Genomic DNA, 17,856 nt, shown 5'->3' on the forward strand with positions numbered 1-17,856 from the left:
AGAGGGGCGGGGCATGCAAAAAAAATGTCCTCAGGTGCTGGGAAGAGGAGGAACAGAACAGCTCCTTGAGTGCCAGCTCTATACACGCGCCACATCTTCACCAACGCTGCCTTAGGAGCTTCTAGTAATGAAAGGAATGTAAAAGTAATCTCACAACAACTGGGAAGCTGTTTTTGTTTGATACAATAACCTGAGGCCCCCAAATATTAGCACTCATGCCAGTGAGCTCACTGCATGCCAAGTGGATAGAGTGGAAGATCTCTAACAGAGGCCTAAGGGAGTATTACTAGGATGCCAATAACTTCAGAACTATCTAAGTGCACAAGACTCAGTCATAGGGGATATCTAAAGCTGGTTAGCAGTAACTATTAAGAACACTGAGAGATAGCTTGTTTCAATACTAGAGGCGGTCAACTTTGCTTTCTAATATTAACCTAAACCAATCTTTTTCAATACTATTTCCCAAAAGCCAAGTTCTAGATAGCCTTCAAGTTGCTGAGTTCTCTAAAAGAAAACATCAGAAATGTTCTCTAGACTCAGAAAGGGAAATGGCCAAGATCATTCAGGCAACAGACCTAACCTCCAGCTTTACCCCTATAATATTCAGGGACCTTCTCCTAGTGCCTATAAAACTTTCTGAATGACATGAGACTTCTTATAAAGCAAAAGAAACAATTCTGAGATGCAGTTCAATGAGCTACTTTGATAAATATTTGACTATTGAAAAAAGATGGTTTCCCAGGAGGAGAAAGTAAAACTGACATGTGGCCTGTTTTTGACACCCAGTATTTCTAACTCCCATTAACTGAGAGGGCTTAGGACTTTCATTTCAGCTCAGAATACTTGCTACAGGCAGGAGATATGCCTCAGTGCTGCCAACTGTCTGAATTTAGAACCTTAGGAAGAAGGAAGTCTTAAATCTGGGTAGATTTTAAAGGTTTCTGTATTATACTATTTGCTCTGAATCATCTCCAAGAAAATTGTATGAAAATGTGAATTGCATAGATTGGAATCCCCTACCCAACCTCCATTAGGATTCCGGTCTGATAGAGCTAGCTTAAAGATGTTCCCTTCCTCCCATACATGGCCTTCACCCCTTGCCATGATCAGTTAATATCTGTATCTATTCATTTCTATATACCTGTACTAGTGAGCAGAGATTGTGTGCTTGAACTTAGGACCAGAAGATCTTGGGGGGGTCTCATTTCTGCCATGTGAGCAAATCACGTCTCCTCTTTGAGCCTTAATTTCCTTATCTATAAAATGGCAATAATTCCTGCTTCTCTCATAGATATAGTATGAGGCTAAAATGAAGGAGTATAATATATGTGAAAATGTTATAGGTAATAAAGCTCTATGTAAGGAATTAATATCACATGAGGTATAGATAATTAAACTGAAAAGGACTAGATAATAAGAAAATCAATCTGATTGCATTTTTGGTTAAATATTTCTTTTTTAACTCTTTCAGTCTTAGTAACAACTCTTAAGACAGAAATGTAAGGGCTAAGTAAATGAGGTTAAGTGATTTGCCCAGGGTCACACAGCTAGGAAGTGTCTGAAGTCAAATTTGAATCCATGTCCTTCTGACTCCAGGCCCAGCCCTCTATAAACTATGCCACCTAGCTGCCCCTGGGTAAGTATGTTATAGTGAAGAAATACATGATTAAAATGAGCTAATATTCAACATTAACCACAGACTGATTCAATACACATTAAACCACAAGAAAATTATTTCTCATCTGGTGTTAAAGGTTTATAAATCAGGAAATACAAAATTGTAAAATCAAAAAGGTACACTCCCATTGATTAAGTATGTGTTTTTTCACAATCATAGAATATTTAAATGATCATGGAACACTTGCTCAGCTACAGTATGTATCATAGAAGGATTTAGTGTAACACTGTCTTGCACTCCATTTAGACTAAAAGTTCTCTGAAGGTCAAGAATTGATAGATGAGCAGTAAATGATGACAATGATCCCTGAATTTCAGGAGTAACTCTTATCAGGAAAAGGAACAGGTACACTTTCATAAATAATAATTTATGGCAGACCACACCCTTACATGCCTGATGGCAAGATAGAATATGAGATCCCATCCTGTTTAGTGTTTGATGACTGAGCTAAGGAGTGTAAAACACTTTAAAAGGCTCTTGTCCTATAAGGTATCTTCCATGTACACATTAATATCATCTAGGAAACTCTGAAAGATATAACAACAGAAGTAACTGTTGACCAGCTGCTGACTACAGTATCAAGGAAAGCATTGACCATCAGCAGCTTGCTTGGCTTCCACTCTGTGGAACAACATGGCCCTCCCTTGATGACCTACCTCACCCCCTTCAGTTTCCTCTTGGGTGTTGTCTTCCCCTTTGGACTGTGAGCTCCTTGAGGCCAGGGACTGTCTCTTTTTCTTATCTGTATCTACAGAATTTAGTCTAGTGCCTGGCAAATAGTAGGCACTTAAAAGTTTATGCCCCCTAAAGGTACTTGCCACTGTCACTGAAGCTGTCTCTATGCAGATGAAGGAATAAAACAATTATTAAGCACTTAGCACTGTGCTAAACCTTAATGGGGCACAAATAGAAAAAGTAAGATGGCCCCTGCTCTCAAGAAGCTTGCACTCTATGGGTGAGACAACTCATGTGGAAGGCTTCAGCTGCAAGTCAGATAAAAACATCCCATAGTCCTTAGGGTACAATGGTAAAGCAGAAGTTAGTGCCTCGGGGGCAGCTGGGTAGCTCAGTGGATTGAGAGCCAGGCCTAGAGATGGGAAGTCCTAGGTTCAAATCTGGCCTCAGACACTTCCCAGCTGTGTGACCCTGGGCAAGTCACTTGACCCCTATTGCCTAGCCCTTATCACTCTTCTGCCTTGGAACCTTACAAGACAGAAGGTAAGGGTTAAAAAAAAAAGAAGAAGTTAGTGCATTTCCTCTGATAAAATCACATCAGTTTCTGATGCTGAACCATTTGCTGGTGCCAAGAACTCTGGTGCCAAGAACTTTCTCTTTGGATTTTTAGTAGCTATTGCTGCAATATCTGTAGGGGAAATTTCCAGGCTACATTAGAGGCCACTAGGCTAGAAGTGTGGCTGTTCTCAAGCCTCTTGGGTCTGGACCCTGGGCTGCCTCCATTATCTGGGTCTGAGGGAAGATGGTGGTAGTTTGACTTGTATGGCATCTCCAGTCTCCTGAAAGTACCTTGCTGCATCAGATAGGCCGCCTTGCCTGCCCTGTGGGAGGCAGTTGGTTGGCAGCTGCTGGGATAGCTGGCCCCATCTGCACAGAAGGTGCTTCCCTAGATGCTGGCTATAGTTACTCCAGGTTCCTGTGCTTATCTGCTCAGCGGCTAGTTGGTCAGTAGTTGGTGGTGAGGAAGGCCTCTTCTTCAGAAAGATTTCTCTCCTCACAGATGGGTGTGGTGGTTGGAAGCAGACCTGGTTGGAAGGAAGAGGGGATTGGGAACTGCTATTCTCAGAACTCTTGGGTTCAGGCTCCTGTGCTGTTTCTGTCAGAATTTGAGGGGTAGGGGGGGTGTAACAGTTAAAATTAGGGGGGAAACTGAGGCAGGTAGAAATTAGTTTCTCTCTGCAAGGAGTATTATATTTTTATGAGGTTTATTAAAGGTTAAGGATTAAAGAAAATACAGAATAAGAAAGCACATGTCTAGGCCAAGAGAAGCCTAGACAACCTCACCTACATCATGAATGAGATGCATCTGCTGGGAAGTGGAAGTAGGAAAGAAGGCCCCAGTAGCTTTAACAGACAGGTTAAACAGAAATTTTAACCTTGCCCAGGTGGAAATCTCAGTGAGATTAGAGGGCATTCTGGGAGCTAGCAAGGACTCTTGGGGATTGGAGTCCGGAGTTCAAGTCTCCATTTTTACAGTGGTGGATGGTGATTTAATTTGTCTGGCAAACGATACCTCTTGTCTGTCCTGAAGCAATGTGGTCAAATGAATAAAAACCTGGCCCTGAGTCAAAAAGACCTGAGTTCAAGATCTGCCCTAATACATACTTGGCTGTACAATCCTCCTCAAGTCATGTAACCTATCAGTGACCCAGGCAGCTCTCCAAGATTTAATGTTGCTGCGATGGTATTGATCTGCAAGAAAACTCTTACTAGTCATTTTCTGCACTCTTTGCTGACCTGACAGTGTGGCTTAAGGCAGGAATGTTGGCACAAAGGCAGGCTAGGAAGATTCTTTTCAACTGCATGCAAACTATGTTAATCAAATAATTTAGTGGATTCCCTTTGGCCACACAAGCCCTAAAGAAACCTGTCTGAAAAACTGCAATTACAGCTTTTCTCCACCAGGTGGTGCCAAGTGCATTTATTGTCAGGTCTAGTCATTCTCCACTCAGATGGAAATGACCCTAAAATGTATTCAGTCCTGTACCCAAGGGCTTTCTTTGTGTGCGAAATTATCTAGCGTATATCTTCCCAGACCTTTTGATTCCCCCTGGATTAAAATGTTCTAATGAAAGCTGCTGCTGTAACTTCCCCTGGGAAAGTTCATCCTCTAACCGTGATAGAGCTCATTATCAGGAGGGCCTTTCATTCATCCTGAAGTTTCTGCTCCAGTGGTATTCCTGATATCTTTCATGGCATTTCCTGTGTGTAGTGTTAAATCGTTCCTTTTGATTGCCTGGGAAACTGGGCTTGGGGGAGGTAAGAAGACAATGAGAAGGGGTTAGTAGAGAGGAAAGGTAAAATAAGGAAAGGGGAGGGAAACAGAATTCTCTTTTGTTCATCTCCCATAGTCTGACTCCAAATTACTTTTCTAGACTTTTCACACTGCTCCCCTTTATATACTCTGCTCTAGCCCAAGTATCCCAGACATATGCTTCACCTTTTTGCCTCTGACCTTTGGGCCTTGTACCCTATTCCTGAAATGCCTTCTCCGAGCCTGCCTACTGTATCCTCCAAGAAATTTTCTCTGAGCCTCTTGGCTGGAAGCCAATTTCCTTCCGATTTCAGAGTACTTTGTAATCCTCTAATGCAATTATCATATTTTCATTTGTATTTTATATGCAGAGGTATATGAATGTATATGGACATACACACATATGAATACTGTATGTTCTAAGGCAGAAGAGCAGTAAGGGCAAGGCAATGGGGATTAAGTGTATTTAAGATCAGATTTGAACCCAGGACCTCCCATCTCTGGGCCTGGCTCTCAATTCACTGAGCCACCCAGCTGTCCTCTCCACCTCCTTTTTTTTTCTTTCTCCAAAGCCACTTGTAATAGCAAGAAAGTCAAACTCCAGTCTTCAAATGGGAAAAATAGTAGTGTAGGAGCAACAGATAAGAGAGTACATTTTCCATAGCATTTTTTCTTTGAGATTCTTCCCAAGAGGCCTGGCTCACTGAAGTGATCAACATACACTAAAGCCAGCAGTCTCCATTTGTTGATGTATTCACTGTATTTGGCACCTACTTGAAGTCATCTTAAATTACAAGCTCCTAAAGAAAGACACCATGTTGAATGTCTCCAAGAGATGCCCAGTTCTATAAGCATTCGATACCGCCCTACTTATAAAGGATCAGTCACTGCCAGGCATGCATGAAATGCTGCCTCACTCCATCGTCATCCTTTTGGTTTGTGGGTGTGCACATATACACAGGATGTGTGTGTGTGTGTGTGTGTGTGTGTGTGTGTACATACACACGCAGACCCTAGAAATCCTGTGCTTCCCGTTTGCCTCTTATACTACATCATACTACTTATACTACATATATTTACTCCAGAATTCCAATGTGTCTTTAGACTGTTACACAGTACAGAAGACATTATTTTTACTATATGAGAGACAAGTCTAGGGAACACCCCAAAATATCTATCTTCAGGCTTACAATTCTCATTTGATATGACCAGTGTGCTTGTGCTCCGGAAAGGAATTGGGCCTAAGCTTTGGAAGAAGAATAGTACGGTGACTTGAAATCAAGTCCTGGCCCTGCTACAGCTACCTTTGGGATGTCGGTAAGTCACAGAATGACTGTGCTTCAGTTTCTCCTTCTTCCTAAAATGAAGGGTTTAGTGAATGTTCTTCCCTTTTACCTGATTTTTAAAAAATTAAACCTTTACCTTCTGTCTTAAAATGTATACCAAGGCAGAAGAGCAGTCAAGGCTAGGCAGCTGGAGTTAAGTGAGTTACCTAGGCTCACACAGCTAGGAAGTATCTGAGACCAGATTTGAACCCAGACCCTGCCATCTTTGGACCTGGTTCTCAATCCACTGAGCTACCTAGCTGGCTGGCTCTTTCCTGCTTATTGTTATACCATGTACCCAGTGTGGTAACTTCCATGTGGATCCCTTCTCTACTTGCTTTAAGCAGCAGAATGCATGACCATTAGTCTTTTCCAATCCATGTTAATGATCATAAAAACGAGCCTGCCAAAAATATTTATTCTTATGGGAATGAGTGAAGAAGCATCTATTAATAAGCACTTGCTGAACATGATTTTCTTATTTAATATGATCTTTACTAGGGGCAGCTGGGTGGCTCAGTAGATTGAGAGTCAGGACTAGAGACAGGAGGTCCTGGGTTCAAATCTGGCTTCAGACACTTCCTAGCTGGGTGACCGTGGGCAAGTCACTTAAACCCCATTGCCTAGCCCCTACCACTCTTCTGCCTTAGAATCAATATTGATTCTAAAGCAGAAGGTAAGGGCTTTTTAAAAAAAATATGATCTTTACCATAACTTGATAACATAGGACAAGTATTTTCATCGCTATTTTACAAAGGAGGAAACCAAGGTTCAGAAAGGAAAGAGTTGCCCATTGTCCAAGTCACACAGAGCACAAGCTCTCTGCATTGCTGGGTCTTTCATTCTGGCCTCTGCCTTTAGGGCTTTTTTGGGGGGCAACTTTGCTGCCGCTCCATTACCACAGAGCTATGGAATATAAATCCTATGTGAGCCAAGTCTCTAGGCCCTTCCTTCTTTTTTTTTAATTTAAACCCTTACCTTCCATCTTGGAATCAATACTGTGTATTGGCTTCAAGGCAGAAGAGTGGTAAGGGCTAGGCAATGGGGGTCAAGTGACTTGCCCAGGGTCACACAGCTGGGAAGTGACTGAGGCCAGATTTGAACCCAGGACCTCCCATCTCTAGGCCTGGCTCTCCATCCACTGAGCTGCCCCCTCCTTCCTTCTTCATATAGATGACATATCTTAATATGAGCATTATAAGACATGTTGGAGTCTAATCATATATTATGGACAACACCTATTCATTCTGGTTCTGTCAGCCTCAAAGACCTAGCGTAAGGATGATAAAGGGAAAACAAGAAGAGTTACCTACCTGCTCTTGCAAAGTCCAGAGACAAGGGAAAGCAAGCCTGTCAGGAGCATGCACACAGGCACAGATGCCTGCTTTGCCAGTTCCACAATGATGCTGGCCTCCACACCCTCTGACTGCCAGTGGGTCAGTTTGATGGGCCCATCATCATATCTATCTGTCATGAAGAGCACCTCACTCTTGGCCACTGTGTCAAATACAGCTGCAAGCTTGGAAGCATCAGGAGCAGTGATGACCCCTGGCTGGTTATCCAGAGATATTTCAGGAGGATGTAGTCGGGACAGCATGACTTTGCGCTGGTCATAATAGACCAGAATGACCTGATCCTCTGTGGGGGTGTCAGCTTGTCTGGAAAGGGTATGGCAGCTCCAGAACTTGCTTCCTTTCTCTTTGCTAATCTGGAGCCAAGGCTCATGAGAAAAAATGGTGCCCAGGTCATCCAAGAATTTGCCCAGGTTCTCCTCTTTCTCCTGCTTGTTGTTACACCAAGTGCCCAGCACGACAATGTCTACCTGGCTCACCTTCTGCACTTCAGAGAGGTACTGCTTTACTTGGAAAGGGATGAAAGGGAAGTGGACAACAGCTAGGATGACTGCAGAGTTCTGCTCTGGGATCCACCGGCCGATCAAAAGGCCACTGTCTGCTGAGGAACAGCAAGAAGGGAAGAAGACTTTGAGTACCATGGTGGGAATCCTGAAAAAGAAAACAAGGCAAAACTCAGATCTCTCTTCCAAAGAGATGAGGTAAAAAATAATAGCTTTCAAAGTAAAACAATAATTATGAAAACCAAAGGGGAAGCATGCATCATCTAGAGTCTTAGAATTAAATTCTGTCTGAGAGCCTTCTCAGTATACTGGAGATTATTGTTCTTGGACAACTCCTATTTAAGCTAATGGTAGAGGTAGAGGCCTGCAGCTAGTTTCTAATCAATTTAAAATCTTGAAATAACCCCAGGATAAGGACTAAAGGGCATCATGAATCTTCGAGAGGTTTTGGGTAATATCATGCTGGGGAAATCAAGACAGGCCAGAAATGACCAACTTTAGTAGGTATGATCCCACTAGACTTCTCCAACAGCGTTCAGTGATGCTCGACTCTCCAGAGAGCTATTGTATAGGTAGAACATGTAGGAACTGTGACATATTTTCACGTGAAAACTACACCTGATGAGGCATCTGGGGAATTCCCTACACGGAGTTGTTGCCATGGCCAATGTGCCTAAGTTACTTTAGTTGATATTAGAGAACACTCAATTCACTACACTATGAGGCAGCTGGGGTATAGTGAGTGCATTGCTCATTCTTCAATTTTGTGACCAAGAAAAATGAGGCAAAGAATTTCTATTACCTCTTCAAAATCACAGCGTCCATCAGAACAATGAGGGAGGTTCAAAAAGGAAAGGAGGGAGGGAGGGAGGGAGAGGGGACACAACCAAGAAGATGGTAAAGTTCCAAACTTAAATAGGAAAATGTAAATCTGAAAGTAAAATGTGATCAGAAAGCAATATCAGTACATGAAAGAGAGATCTGCTGGACAAAGGGTTTTGGCTCCTATGAGAATATTTGCAACCCAGGGCCCCTACACACAGTAGGTGCATAACAAACATCTATTAAGTTGAATTGTTAGGGGGTGAACATTCAGGTTGTTAAATGTACCCTCATAAAAAGCTAATGCATTTGCTAAATTTCATAAATATAAACATTCCATTTATATCCTAGCAGATGGTACTCGGGAAAGAACTACTCTTTTCCTCAAACACTCTTAGGACACTTATGCCTGTATTTTCGTGGCAATTTAAGGTTCATATCCTACTCAAGCAACCGAAAAACTTTGACCTCAAAACTTGTCTGAGAGGGTAGCTGGATGGCATAATGGGTAGAGCACCAGGCCTAGAGTTGGGAAGACCTGGTTCAAATCCAATCTCAAATACTTTCTGTGTGACCTTGAGTAAGTCACTTAATCCCAATTACCCTAGCCCCTACCACTCTTCTGTCTTGGAATTAATACTAAGCTAGAAAGTAAAGGTTTAAAATAAATTCATTAATTAAAAACCAGTTGTCTGGGATCACTTTGGGATGGTGTGGTATAGTGGGAAAAGCAATGGCCTATAAATCAAGAGATCTGAGTTTGAGTTCTAGTTCTGTCAACAACTGGAAGCATGACCTTTCACTTCTCCAGGACTCAGTTTCTTTGCCTGTCAAATAGTAATAATACTTATACTATTATTTCAAAAGGTTATTATAAGGAAGTATTTTGGAACTTTAAAACATTACATAAAATTAATTATTATATGTAGCTAACATTTTTTTCAATTTTACATCCTGGAAACTATTCAATGTTCATCTCAATTCATGATAGAAGTTGGGATGGGAAAAATACCAAGTTCCCAGAGATAGAGAAAAATAAGGTACTCAGTTTCCTTCCTGAGAGGAATACAGTTATAAATCTCACATGCTGAGGAGAATTCCTGTTTATCTATCCTCAATTTGACCTTTTAGCAGTAGAAAGAACTGTCTTGAGCAGTTACAATGATTGAATTATAAATGATCTTAAACTTTCCTTCCCTGAGCCTTCCCCTTTTTCTAACAAGAGAGTTCCACAGCTTACAGGAGGTTTGTTTGGAATTTCCCTGGAGAAGGTTGGGGTTATAATTTTTGACTCCTATTTCCTGTAGATTAGACTTTGACTTTGAAACAGAATTCCATGCATCTTGCAAGGGTGGGGGAGAGTGAGAATAGAGCACAAGAACAAAATTCAATGAAATTTATTTACCTAAATAGTTTAAAAATCAAAGCAAAATACCTATTATTTTAACTTTTTTCAAAAGTTAGTCTTTTATGTTCCAATAAACAAGAGATAATTAGATCACAGGAACAGTGATTTCTAGTTGGAAGGAGCCTGAGAAGAAAAAGAAGCTGAGAGAGGTTAAGTGACTTGTGTGACCTGGGCAAGCACAAATAACATGCATTTTACTTGGTTTAAGCCATTTTGGTAAATAAACATCTCATGGAATTATGTTTTGATCACAAAAATATTTCAGCTTTGAAGTTCATTTGTGTATTCGACAGTGCCTACTATCTATTTGCAAGATAAGATATGTGGTATTATATCCCTACCTTCATGGAGCTTATGGTCTAATAGCAGAAATCAAACTCTTCTAAGTCTTTCTTGGCTTCTCTGAAAACATCTCCTTCGTGATTTCTTATAAGCCAATGGTATTCTATCATATTCATATGCCATGTTCAATTGTTCCCTAAATTGATGGGTACCCCTTTAGTTTCCAATGCTTTACCACCACAAAAAGAGATGCAAAAATATTTTTGTACTTATGGGAAATTTACCTTTTCCTTTGATCAGATGCAATTAGGTGGCACAAGTGTAAAAGCACTGGAGTTAAGAAGACTTCAAGTTCAAATTCCACTGTAGACATTTACTAGCTGTGTGATTCTGGACACATCACCTAAACTCTCTCTCAGGTTCCTTATTTGTAAAATGGGGATAAAAATAGCATCTATTTCCCAGGGTTGTTGTGAAGATGCAATAAGATATTTATAAAGCATTTTTCAACTTTAAAGTACTCTATTTTAACTTCTATCTTTTTGGTGTACAGAACTAGTAGTGATATTGCTGGATCAAAAGGTATGTAAAGTTTCAAAATGCTTTCCAAAATAGCTGAACCAGATTTCAGCTCCAACATTGTGTATGTATTTCACCACAGTTCTCCAAACACTTGTCATTTTTTTGTCAACTTTATAAATTTGATAGATCTAATTGTTAGTGATTCAGAACACTTTTTCATTTGGCTCTTGATAATTTTAGATTTCTTCTGCTTAAAACTACCTATTCATATCCTTTGAAGATCAATTAAGAATTAAGACTGGTTATTCCTCTTACAAACTTGAAAAAGTTCTCTGTAAATCTCAAAAATGAGATCTTTATCAGGGGGACCTGTTGCAAAAATTTCCCCTCCTCATTTTTCTCTTTCTTTAATCTTGCTACACTGCTTTTGTTTCTGCACAAACTTTTAAATTTTGTGATCAAAACAGTTCATTTCTAACACTTTTAAAAAACCTTTCCCTTCCATTTTAGAATCAATACTGTGTTTTGGTTCCAAGGCAGAAGAACGATAAGGGCTAGGGGGGCTAAATAACTTGCTAGGGTCACATGGCTAGGAAGTATCCAAACCAGAATTGAAACCAGGACCTCTCATCTCCAGTCTTGGCTTTCAATCCACTGAATCATGTAACTGCCTCCTATTTCTAACACCGTTAAAAATTTTTTTTCAAGACCGAGTCTTCCTAATTTTTCTGGGCTAAAAGGAAGGTGGTCATAGGTTTGATCCCAATCTAATCAGTATGGGAATTTCTGACCTGCTCCCCTTCTGACCTGGGATCTTTGCCCTTCCTTGGAAATCTATTGTCCCCCAATCCTGGGGGTTCACTATTTAAAATTTTATTCTTTTCCTCATTTATTTTTTCTATTGCTATTGAGGATACCACTACCTTCCCAGTTACTTAGGCTTTGTGAGGAAGAGATTATAACACCATTGAGATTGGCAAACAAATGCAAGGAAATGGCATGTTGAATGAACTGTCAATCAACAAGAGAGAAGGAAAATTCCAAGAGAGAATCTGAGGAGAGGACAGTTGGAAAGCCAGCAGCTGAAGAAAATCACTTCTGCCCTGGGAAACTGGAGAAGAAGGAAGATAGACAGGCTTGCTCTGGATTCCTGACTATTCATTGACTTAATATTGAAAAGAGTGGAGCTTAGCTCTGAAGAACAGCTTAGCTCTGAAGAGCCTTTTCAGTTCATCAACAATATCCCCTCTTAGACAATTAATTTCATTTCCCCTGTATTGAACTTCATAGGAGGTTAGGGAGACCTGATATTTCCTTTTTCCTTCTCCCATCTCCCTAAATTCCCTTATTCAAGAATAAACCCTTTTAATTTTTTTGTCAGAAAAGAGCCATAGTGTGAGATTAGTCTTTTGAAACTGCTAACAGCTTATCATCTGAAGAGAGATAATGGGATCAACTGTGAGAGGAACAGGAAGTGAGATGAGAGGGAAGGAGTGCAGTTCCTGGTCTTTCCTCTTATCTTTTTTCCTGGTGCTATTGCTCCCACTCATAACTACTACCATACATATCTTAAAGGGAGCATTTATTACAGCTTGCAACTATAGTGTCATTTAACTCCTCATTCTCACTCACCCTATATATCCAATCTGTTGCTATATCTTGTTCCTACCTTTACAGCATTCCTCGTATATGTCCCCTTCTCTCATAGAGCAATCACCCCAGTTTGGGCCCTCATTACCTTTGCCTAGAGGACTGAAACTTGCTCTTATTTCATCTTCTTTGTCTCTGGTCATCATGTTTCTCCCCATTCCAATCTTTCTGACAAAGTATACATCTGGCCATGTTACTCCCTATTCAATGGACTCCAGTGGTTCCCTATTATTTCAGGATCAAATAAAAAGTCTTCTCTTGGAAATTTAATACCCTTCACAATCTGGCCATTTCCTATTCTTCTAGTCTCATCCTTTACTTCCATTTGCACATCCTACAATCCAATCACTCTATCCTACTTGCTGTTTCTTACACTGAATACTTCATTTCCTATCTCTGTACCTTTATGCTGGCTGTCCCCCATTCTTAGAATGTCCTCCCTTCTTACCACTTGCTTAGGTTCTTTGGCTTTCTTTGGAATCAGGTCCAATCCCACTTTCTTTCTTTTTTTTTTAAACCCTTGCCTGTCATCTTAGAATTGATACTAAGTATGGGTCCCTAGGTAGGAGATAAATAAGGGCTAAGCAACTGAAGTGAAGTGTCTTGCTCATGGTCACCCAGCTAGGAAGGATCTGAAGCCAGATTTGAACCCAGGATCTCCCGTTTCTAGGGCAGGCTCTCTATCCATTGAGCCACCTGCCCCTCACTCCCAATTTCTGCAAGAGCCCCTCTAAGTCCTCCCAGCTGCCAAAGTCTCTTTCACTGAGATTAACTTCTGTATATTCTATACATATCATATATGTACTTAGTTATTTTCATGTTTGTCTCCTCTGTTAGAAAGTGAGCTACTTGAGGGAAGGGTCTCATTTTGTCTTTCTTTGTAATGGCAACACCTGGTATATGCACATGATAAATGTTTAATAAATGCTTATTGATTGAATGGACCTTGTAGAATGGATAAGATTTTAACAAGTAGGGAAAGAATGGGGAAAAGAGATTGTAATTACAGAGAATATGAAAGGTAAATAAAATGGCAGAGATACAAAGGACCCCACCTTGATGGGAGATTTGGCTGGAGTCTAGGGTATGCAGCCTTTAGAAAGCAATGGGAGATAAGACTGAAAAAACAGGTTCAAGTCAGCCTGCTGAGATTCTTGAATATCAGACCAAAAAGTCTGCATTTTATTAAGATCCCTGAAAGTTAAAAAGGGAATCAAAATCAGGAAATGAGGCACCATTTTTTGGTTTGTTTCTCTTTCTAACTTAGAAAGAGTGACCCAGGTACCGGAACATCTGATTTTCCTTCATGGAAAAAGGTTTAATCTTCTCCAAATAGTGATTTCTTAGAAACAATCGTTTTAAAACTACAAGGTTATTTTTAAAAATAATTCTTGAAATGCTTACATTACAAAGTTGTTGTGAGGAAAGTGCTTCGTAAAACCCAAAGTAGTATGTAACAGACAGAATTAGTAGTAGCAGTAATGTTTGTTTACTGGGGCCTTTGAACTAAGAAGATGATCTCTTTGGATTCTTTCATGACCACTCAGGAGTTTTAAAAAAATATTCCTTGTGGGCACACAATTCGCAAAGGATTGCTAGTCAAGCATTCATCTTTTCAAACAACCATATAAGCACTGTGAGTAACAATATGGAGAACAATCACATCTGTGGCTATGTGACAGTGAGAAACAATTGTGCTTCAAATCAGTAAGGATCACTAAGCTATCCTCTATTTCACAAACACAAACTACAGCATTATCTTAGAGGCTTTGCACATATCACAAAAGGGATAAACTATGCAAAAGAATGTGAGATCAATCTATCTATTAATATTATTAAAAAAACAACTCTTCAAAGCCCATATTATGCTGAAGTTGGGCACAGAATCAAAGGATCTTAGAATGGAAGGGGCATTAGAGGCCTAGTCCAATCCTACCTGAAGCATAAATTTCTGCCTAAGATCTTCCCAGCAAGTGGTTATCTAGCTTTTGTATTAAGACTACCCTGGAAAAGGAATTCACAACCTCCAAGGAATCTCAATCTGTTGTTGGAAAATTCTGATTGTTAAGAAATTCTTCCTTATATTGGATCAAAAAAAGTCTTGGTAAAATTTTCATCCATGGTCCAAGTTTTGCTGTTTGGGGTCAAGCAGAATGATTATAATTTTTTTTTTACACATGAACTAATGGCATCTTATGCAGTTATGTTCTGTATACTTTCCTTGTATTTTCAACATATCATGGATCAGCATAAGAAATTAAATGGGAATTTGGGAGTTTTGTGGAAGTCACAGATGATTCAGTGGAAGCCAGCAGACAACACAGCAAAGGCTTAGAAACTACATGGCCAATGACCAAATACATAACCCAAATTTTGCAATATGGAACTGTAAACACCCAGAAAGAGAAAAAATTCAGATCAGACTTCTCTGGTATAAAGGGAAGGCCAAAAAATTTTATATATATATTTTCCAGATCACAGGGGCACCACTACTCCTAATCCCTGAGATGTGTAAGGGATACCTATAGCTACATGTATATACTAGAAATTTCAGAAATAAAGCAAAAGCCTGGCTGGCAATAAAGCTTTAATGGTCCCAGTGGGACACTTCAATTATACAGACATCTGTTGGAAGGTCCATCTCTGCCAAAAGCAGAGCAGCTAATAATTTGTTGATTTGCTTTAATTATAATTTCATCCATTAAAAGGTTGAAGAACTCACACAAGAAAAACTGCTATTTGGGTGTGATGCCTAGCAACATAAAAATAAACCAGTTTCTGGGCTGGAAATAATATAATCCTAGAGACAAGTTGATCATTCTATCTTAGAATCTATAAAAAGGAAAGAGAGAAAAGAAGGACAATACAGTATCTGATATGCACCTAAGACTTTTGGAAATCAGATTCTGAAGGGCTAAGAGAAAGAATGCGTAGGCTCCTAAAGACCAAACTTATGTAGGAGAAGTCATCCCAGGAGAAACTGAAAGCTTTCAAAATGAATTTCTGGAAAAAAGTTGCAATAAGGATAAGTTATCTAAAGAAAGAAAATGTGAAAGGGAAACTCACCAATCAACTCAGATTTTTAAAGGATGTGCAGAAGATAGAAAAAAGGGCAGATAATGAAAGATGAATACAGCTTTTTGTCTAGTGACACTGGAAAAAAGGGGGATCAAAGAAGGAATGGGGCTGCTGTTTGGGATGTATAGAACACTGACAAAGGACTACAGAGAGCAGGAAGAGCTGATCAACTCATATTGATTCTGTTTTCTTGGCCAAATAGAACAGTCTTTGTACTTGAAAGGACAGAACAAAAATACTAAGAAGGAGTTCATACATGAGCCAGAATTTAACACCTAACTGACTGTTTTAAGTTCAAGTCACCTGGCCCATATAATGGGCCCAGAGTAATGAAAGAATTGGCAGATATGATTGCTGAATCATTGCCAGTGATTCTTTAAAGTCTGTAGAGGAGAGACGGTTTGGGGTTAGATGATGACAAATGTTCCAATTTTAAAAAAAGACAATGGAATCAGCAAACTATAGACAATAAGCTCAACTTCAATTCCTGGAAAAATACTCATATGTATATTAAAGAGTTGGTCAAAGAACTACTAAAAAAGGAAGTGATGTCAACAACTAACTGATGGACTTGGAGTCTGGAACAGCTGAATCAGATCTAGCTACAGACACTTAACTAGCTGTGTGACCTTGCACAAATCACTTAACCTTTCTTGGCCTTGCTGTCTTTCTCAAAAAGTGAGGAGATAAATAACTACCAGGGTTGTAAGAATCATGAGAGAGAACATATGTAGAGTGCTTTGCAAATTTTAAAGTGTGATATAAATAAATGCTGGCTATCATCATCATCACAAAACTCTGACCACTGGCAGATCAAGAGAATGCCATTAATATAGTTTACCTAGATTTTGGCAAAGCATTTGACAGAATCTATCTTTTATGCTTTGCTGGTACGGAAGATAGCTAGAAAATAATACAATTAGGTAGATTCTGAATAGAAATGAATGCCAAGGCCTTAACAATAGTCATTAATAATTTGATGTCAGCTTGAAGTTCTCAAGTGAAGTGTCCCAGCACAAGCCCATACTTGGCCCTGTGCTGTTTAACATTTTTTCATTATATATAAATTATATGTTTATCAAATCTGCAGATTACACAAAGATGGGAGGATTAGCTAAAACATTTGGATGGACAGTTCAGTGTCCAAGATGATCTTAATATTAGATTTGTTGGTCCAAATTTGATAAAATGAATTTAACAGAGACAAGTGAAATCTTACATTGTGGCTTTTAAAAATCAACTCATCTGTAAAAACATGAAAAGTGGCTAGAGAGCAGTTTGATAAAGATCTGGGAGTTTTAGTAGACCAAGGGAGCAATATGAATCAACACTGTGATGAATATGGCAGTCAAAAAAATGACTGTGATTGTAATTGCATTGAGAGAGGCAAAGTGCTCAGGACTAGGGAGTTAATGGTTTCACTGTACTCTGCCCTGGGTCACACCTGATATATTATGTTCAATTTGGGATATGACATATTACAAGGATGTCAATAAGCTGAAGTCCATCCAGGGGAGGGCAACAAGGATAATGAAGGGCCTCAAGACACACCATATGAGATCAAGGAGAAGCTAAAGGTGCTAAGAGGATGTAAGGGGACATAACTGTCTTCAAATAACTGAACAACAATCACATGGGAAAGAGATTTATATTGTTTGATCCTAAAGGACAGAACCAGGAATAATACGTGGGTCAGAGTAGTAGAAATTTGGGCTTGACTTAAAAAAAACTTCCTTATAATTAGAGCTGACCCAAAGTAGAATGGGCTGACTTCAGAAGTAGTAGATTCTTCCATTATTAGACCTGTTAGGACAAAAGCTGGATGACAACTTGCCCAATATGCCATAGCAAGAAGTTTCCTTTAGGTTTGGGTTGGACTGCCTACCTCTGCAGTCCCTTCTGGCTTGCAGAGTTTTTGGTTCTACATATGCCTACCTCCCTTGCCAGACTACAGGCTCCCAAGGGGGCAAAACCAAAATGGCAGAGTAAAGCAGAGAAGCTCAGAGTCACCAGGAAAATCCTCTCCAACCAATATTAAAATAATGCAACAAAACAAATACAAGAGTAAAAGAACCAACAAGGAGTCAGAGTGAAACAACTTTCAAGAAAAGAAAAACCCAAAAGTTAGGCAGAGAACATCTGGGGCACTGGGGTGAAAGGGAAAAATTCACAATGGGAGGTGGCTCTCAGAACTCTCAGCCCTCAGGCCATCATACCATCTTGGAAGAACTGAAACTGGTAGAAACC

At 39.8% G+C, this 17,856-nt stretch overlaps 1 protein-coding gene across 4 annotated transcripts in view; it reads right to left on the minus strand.

The window, feature by feature from the left end:
* The window catches only part of PIGQ (phosphatidylinositol glycan anchor biosynthesis class Q), a 70,905-nt gene that overhangs the window by 40,440 nt on the left and 12,609 nt on the right, over nt 1-17,856 (minus strand). For all 4 annotated transcript variants that reach the window (XM_056805750.1, XM_056805748.1, XM_007499201.3 and 1 more), the window contains exon 2: nt 7,306-7,995. In XM_056805750.1, the coding sequence (XP_056661728.1) occupies nt 7,306-7,985 (680 nt within the window). In that variant the 5' untranslated portion in view covers nt 7,986-7,995. The remainder of the gene's footprint in view (nt 1-7,305; nt 7,996-17,856) is intronic.

Source organism: Monodelphis domestica, chromosome 7 (genome assembly GCF_027887165.1).
Source record: "Monodelphis domestica isolate mMonDom1 chromosome 7, mMonDom1.pri, whole genome shotgun sequence".
Lineage (NCBI taxonomy): Eukaryota > Metazoa > Chordata > Mammalia > Didelphimorphia > Didelphidae > Monodelphis > Monodelphis domestica.